This window comes from Acanthopagrus latus, chromosome 9, assembly GCF_904848185.1.
Source record: "Acanthopagrus latus isolate v.2019 chromosome 9, fAcaLat1.1, whole genome shotgun sequence".
Lineage (NCBI taxonomy): Eukaryota > Metazoa > Chordata > Actinopteri > Spariformes > Sparidae > Acanthopagrus > Acanthopagrus latus.
Window position 1 is genome coordinate 30,174,449 of NC_051047.1, and position 6,325 is coordinate 30,180,773.

At 52.2% G+C, this 6,325-nt stretch overlaps 1 protein-coding gene across 2 annotated transcripts in view; it reads left to right on the forward strand.

Annotated features, from left to right (window-relative positions):
* Nucleotides 1-5,284, forward strand: part of htr2aa (5-hydroxytryptamine (serotonin) receptor 2A, genome duplicate a) — a 17,679-nt gene extending 12,395 nt beyond the window's left edge. Inside the window, exons 2-3 of one of the 2 annotated variants that reach the window (XM_037109940.1) lie at nucleotides 2,391-2,594; nucleotides 4,294-5,284. In XM_037109940.1, coding sequence (XP_036965835.1) covers nucleotides 2,391-2,594; nucleotides 4,294-5,156 — 1,067 coding nt within the window. In that variant the 3' untranslated portion in view covers nucleotides 5,157-5,284. The remainder of the gene's footprint in view (nucleotides 1-2,390; nucleotides 2,595-4,293) is intronic. The other variant, XM_037109941.1, reaches the window with a different exon arrangement.
* Nucleotides 5,285-6,325: the final 1,041 nt, after the last annotated feature.

The window sequence follows — 6,325 nt, forward strand, 5'->3', positions numbered from 1 at the left end:
TGAGTAAACAGCAGACGAGTGTCAGCGGGGAGTGAACCGGCCTCCACCTCCACCCGTCACATCATTAACGACGAGCCAACAGCTGAGAGTCGCAGACAGGAAGTGAAGCAGAATATAGAGCTGGACGAACTCCCTCCCCTCCTCCCCGTCCTCCCCTCCTCCCGTCCTCCCCTCCTCCCCCTCCTCCCCTCCTCCCGTCCTCCCCTCCTCCCCGTCCTCCCCTCCTCCCCTCCTCCCCTCCTCCCCTCCTCCCCTCCTCCCCCTCCTCCCGTCCTCCCCTCCTCCCCGTCCTCCCCTCCTCCCGTCCTCCCCTCCTCCCCTCCTCCCCCTCCTCCCCTCCTCCCCTCCTCCCCTCCTCCCCCTCCTCCCCTCCTCCCCGTCCTCCCCTCCTCCCCTCCTCCCCTCCTCCCTCCTCCCCTCCTCCCCCTGCTCCTGGTCTCTGCTCTTGTCTCTGGACCGTTGTGTCCCGTGATGTTCGCTGCAGATCCTCCTCCCGTCCTCCCCTCCTCCCCCTCCTCCCATCCTCCCCCTCCTCCCCCTCCTCCCCCTCCTCCCCGTCCTCCCCTCCGCCCCGCCGCCCCTCCTCCCCTCCTCCCGTCCTCCCCCTGCTCCTGGTCTCTGCTCTTGTCTCTGGACCGTTGTGTCCCGTGATGCTCGCTGCAGATCCTCCTGCCTCTCGTCTCCTCCTGCTGCCTCAGGAGGCTTCAGCTCCTCAGACAACACAGTCACCTGATCTGACGGCACAAACAGGCTCAGGTGGAATAATTCCACCCTGTCTCCTGCCGGCTGAGACTCCTGGGCCCTGCTGGCTGCTCAGGCTCTCTGGGACCAACAGATGCTCAGCAGCCTGGAACAGGACGATGTTGAGGATCCACATGTGGACCTAATCATGTGATGACTGGAGACAGGAAGTTAACCTGTGTGCAGTGTGTTCTCATCATCTGCAGGCGTTTCTTCACTAGGAATCAGACCACATGTTGGGTTTGGTGTCTGTCTATCATCTCCCATAGACTTCAATACAGCTGCCACCAGACTCAGTGACATCAGGACTCCTCCTGTTTTCAGTCGTTCAGTCAACATTCAGTCAGCTTTGAATCAGAAGAACAGAGACTGTAAGGAGTGACGTCATGGTGTTAGTACAGAGACGTGTGTGTGTGTGTGTGTGTGTGTGTGTGTGTGTGATCTTCATCTCCTCCTCCTCCTCTTCTCTTTCATCTCGTCGGCCTCTGTGAGCGACTCGTCCTCCTGGGAGCTCAGTTCCTTCTCTCCTTCTCTTCCTGTCTAACCGTCAGTCTGCATCAGTCTCTGCACTACTATTACTCTGGAATGATACTGAAGTGCAATTTTGAGGAACTTTTCTTTCTTATTTTCTTTCTTTCTTGAATTTTCAGACTTTCAGTGTAACACTTGCTGACGAACATAACATGATGACTTTTGGTGCATTAATATCATTAGACATCATCATGATGTCCAGTGTTTGACTCGTCCAACCTGCCCTGTTCTTTGGAGTGAGAAGAATTTTGATCCTTGCAGAGTCACGATGCTCAAGGAACCAGCACCAAACTGTTAGTGTGTGATGATGAGAGGAGCGTCTGCGTCCTGACTGTGATCACTCTCAGATATAAAGGCAGACGTGTCGGCGTCCTGTCAGACGGCGTCTGTATGAACCTTGATCTCTTCACTGTGATTGCTGACATGTGAAGGCGCCTCCCACACCTGAAGAGACGCTGGAGTGTCTTTTCTCAGGCAGCACCGTGGCTAACAGCTGACGGGCTAATTGGTGTCAGTGTTGAGATGCAGTGTGACGGTCGCAGCGTGAACATGTGGAGATTTAACGAGACAAGATGTCTCCAAGAGGAGCGAGGTGACGACAGGAGGGCGGGTCGAGAGTCAGACCTCAGACAGATCAGATCAGAGTGTGTGAGTGTGTGTTGGGGGATGATCACCTGTACAGGTAATAACCTAATCATCGTCATCATCCCTGGGGGGGAATCTCTCTTCTCAGTTTAAGAGGAAGATACATCAGAGTGGACGCAGAATGATTGATGTTACTGCTGCAAAATCATTAGTGGAAGTTATGGAGATTCAAAAAAGATCAAGATCTCAATACTGAGAACAAAACAGTGTGTGCATGAATGAAAAGAAGATGTGACAAAGTTCATACATAAGAAGACCAATCAGAAAAATCCACAGGTGGTACTGTTAGTTCAGCACTGCAGCCACAGACATGGTGTCATCATCACCAGACTCCCTTAAGAAATCACACAGAGTGTTGCTTCAGTTCTGTTGGTTCTGTTGTTTCCTCTCCACAGAGGTTCTGTTTGATTGTAACACAGCTCAGTGATGCTGTATCAGAGGTCACTAACCTCTCATCCTCTCGTCTCGTCCAGCAGACTACAGCTGGCCGCTGCCCTCTGACCTCTGTCCCGTCTGGATCTACCTGGACGTCCTGTTCTCTACGGCATCCATCATGCACCTGTGCGCCATCTCTCTGGACCGGTACATCGGCATCAGAAACCCCATCCACCACAGCCGCTTCAACTCCCACACCAAGGCCCGCATCAAGATCATGGCAGTGTGGACCATCTCAGTGGGTACGAACACACACACACACACACACACACACACACACACACACACACACACACACTCAGTTATCTGTTTACTCCTTACTGATGTTCCAACAGAATCATCTTTTAGGACAGGAGAGTTAATTAATCAATTAACCTGGTGTCAGGTCTGCCTCCTCACGCTGAGCTGCCGTCCTCGCTGACAGATGGTCACCTGAACACCTTCGTATCTGGAGGCTGCAGCTAAAAACAGCTGATCTCCACAGGACGAAGAGTTACACTGTGATGTCAGCGTGGCGAGCAGCAGGCCCCGCCCCCAGGCGCAACACGCTGCATCATGACGCCAAACACCATGAAGTCAGGGCTCATTTAAAATGTTTACTCACACACACACAAACACTCACACACAGAAATGCCTGCTGATAATGTGTGTGTGCGTGTGTGTGTGAACATCTCCAGGATTACATAATCTAAACAGACATTCATGCCTTTCTGCTCTAATGTGTTTTTATACACCAAATAAACACACACACACACTCTGCACTTCATTAACTCAACGAGCAGAAACTAAAAGCTGACAGAACAAACAGTGTTGATCAACTCTACAGATAAAATCAGTTTCCTGGGAGGTGGTGGAGGTGGGGCTAACAGAGGGAGGTGGAGCTAACAGAGGGAGGTGGAGCTAACAGATGGAGGTGGAGCTAACAGGGGGAGGTGGAGCTAACAGAGGGAGGTGGAGCTAACGGAGGGAGGTGGAGCTAACAGAGGGAGGTGGAGCTAACAGAGGGAGGTGGAGCTAACAGAGGGAGGTGAGGCTAACAGAGGGAGGTGGGGCTAACAGAGGGAGGTGGAGCTAACAGAGGGAGGTGAGGCTAACAGAGGGAGGTGGAGCTAACAGAGGGAGGTGGAGCTAACAGAGGGAGGTGGAGCTAACAGAGGGAGGTGGAGCTAACAGAGGGAGGTGGAGCTAACAGAGGGAGGTGGAGCTAACAGAGGGAGGTGGAGCTAACAGAGGGAGGTGGAGCTAGGGTTAGGGTTATACGAGTCGACTCACCAACAGGTCGCACAAACTCTTTCTGTCCAGTGTATCAGAGCTGTGAGCAGACGAGGCTGCAGGAGGTTTGTTAAGAATCACAAACCACAGAAACAGAAAATGCGAAGCTGCATGTTTCCTCTCACAGATAAACACTGCAGACCTCAGACCAGCCTGCTCGTCCTCCCACCTGACACACAGACACAAGAGGACAAGTGGAGTTTCACACCAGACTTAATGGAACATTCGACAACAGTGAAGAGGTGGTGTCACACTGCAGGTGAAGCACCAGACGGAATGTCACACCGAGTCTGAGTGAGGCTGGGTTTGATTCTGAGCTTCAGACAGAATAAATCTTAATAATTGTTCTTCCAGTTTGAAATAGGACAGTTTAGTAATGTAGCTGGTCATGGATGTGAATGTGTTACAGCAGCAACACCCTGTTGTGCAACATATAAGACGTCTCACACATCATTTCATATATTTTCCCACAGTTCAGTCCAGAGTTTCGGACATTCTGAACGTGTGGGATCTTGTGATCTTGTGTTCTGTGTTTGCAGCTGTGGTGATCGATCGTTGGTGCGATGCAGCAGAGCTTCAGTTTAAAGTGTTTGTACGATCGATTCTGTGGTCTCAGACATGACGCTGTCTCTCGTCCCGTCCTCTCACCTCGTCTCTTCCTCTCTGCAGGGATCTCCATGCCCATCCCGGTGCTGGGCCTCAGAGACCACTCCAAGGTCTTCAAAGATGGCAGCTGCTTCCTCACAGATAACAACTTTGTGCTGGTGGGCTCCTTCGTGGCGTTCTTCGTACCCCTCACCATCATGGTGGTCACCTACTTCCTGACCATCAACGCCCTGCAGAACGAGGCCACCCTCTGTTTGGACCAGCTGGTGCCGAGGCCCAAATGGAGCACCACGTTCACCCTGAGCTTCTTACCGCAGACCTCGCTGTCCTCCGAGAAACTCTTCAGACGCTCCATCAGCCGCGAGGCCGGCGGCAGAGGGAGCAGCAGCGGGCTGGGTGGAGCCCGGGGGAGCGTCTCCGGCTCGCTGTTCGGACGCCGCACCATGCAGTCCATCAGCAACGAGCAGAAGGCGTCCAAGGTCCTCGGGGTGGTGTTCTTCCTCTTCGTGGTCATGTGGTGCCCGTTCTTCATCACCAACGTGCTGGTGGTGGTCTGCGACCCGGCAGTGTGCGATGCAGGACTGATGGGAGGCCTGCTGAACGTTTTCGTGTGGGTGGGATACTTGTCCTCCGCCGTGAACCCGCTGGTCTACACGCTGTTTAACAACACGTACCGTGCGGCGTTCCTGCGATACATCCGCTGTCAGTACCAGCCAGAGAAGAAGCCGCTGCAGCTCATACTGGTCAACACCATCCCGCCGCTGGCCTACAGCTCCACCCAGCTGCACCTGGGTGACGTCAGGAAGCTGCGAAATGGGGAGGTGCACTCTAGTGATGAGGAGAAGGACTCATCTTTACCTGGACAGGAAGCAGAGACGTGTCGGCCGGACAAAAGACAAGGAGACAAGGACGAGAGCCGAGTGTGAATAAACTCTGTTTCAAGCTTGAGCTGCATCACGTCAGACATCAGAGAGGCGGTTTAAAGTGCCTCACTGTCCAATCAGAACATACGTCTGCTGTGATCCCAGTCTGCAGGAGAGAACACATCACAACCTGATCTCAGACCAGATTTACACCGTCTTCTCTGGAGCTGCTGAGCTAAACAAATAAATAAATCTGGTCTGAGATCAGGTTGTGATGTCTCTCCTGCAGACTGGGATCACAGCAGACGAGCTGATGGAGACATCTGATGTTTCTGTGGTTGTCCCTGTTTTGAATCAGGTCTCAGCTGCTTCAGTTGTTCAGCAGAACGCTGCAGCTCTGTTTTACTGTGAAGCTCCAGAACTGTTCTGAGGACGACCACACTTCACTGACTGTAGAGTAGATGACTTTTACTGTTTGGGTGAACTGCTCCTTTGAGACTCACCTCAGTGTCGGATCTCCTCCTCATCAACAGGCTCATTGCTACAACTAGAATGAACATCAGAGTTCCCTGGAGTTTGTTCTGGTCTGGGTCAGAACCTCTCCTCTGGGTCAGAACCTCTCCTCTCTGAAGTTAGTCTTTGAAAACATTTTTTTCCCCACTTGATCTTTCAAATCTCTGTTGGTATCGTCCAGTAGGAAGGGATGTAAAGGAGGGAAGCTGTGACGTCATTGACCTGTTTCAGCCTCCCTGAGCAGACGAGTCAACGTGTTGTTGGAAACTTCACGCTGACGCTCGGCTGCAGCGACCTCAGCTACCTTCACCTCTCCAGCTCTACCTCCTGTCCAACCTTTGGACGGATCAGCAGGGATTAGACTGGATTTCCTGCCTCCTGATCAGGTGTCAGGGTCTGGAGGGAGACCCAGGACGAGCTGGCAGGACTTCAGACTCCAAACTGCCAAAAAGAGACGGAAGCTGCAGCTGCAGAAGAAAAACAAAGATGGAGACGATTTAAATAAATCTATATTTGTATTCTGTGCAGACATGTGAATAAATGTCAAGTGTTGAGGTTGTTTAGTTGTTAGAGATCACAGGATTGTTAACGAGATAATGATTGAGGTCACGTCTCAGTCTGAACTCTGCTGAACACTTTAAATATGGTTTTATAATGTGCTGATTTGGATCTGATGTATGAGAATCAGTTCAGACCGGCCCAGATAGGAGATACACAGT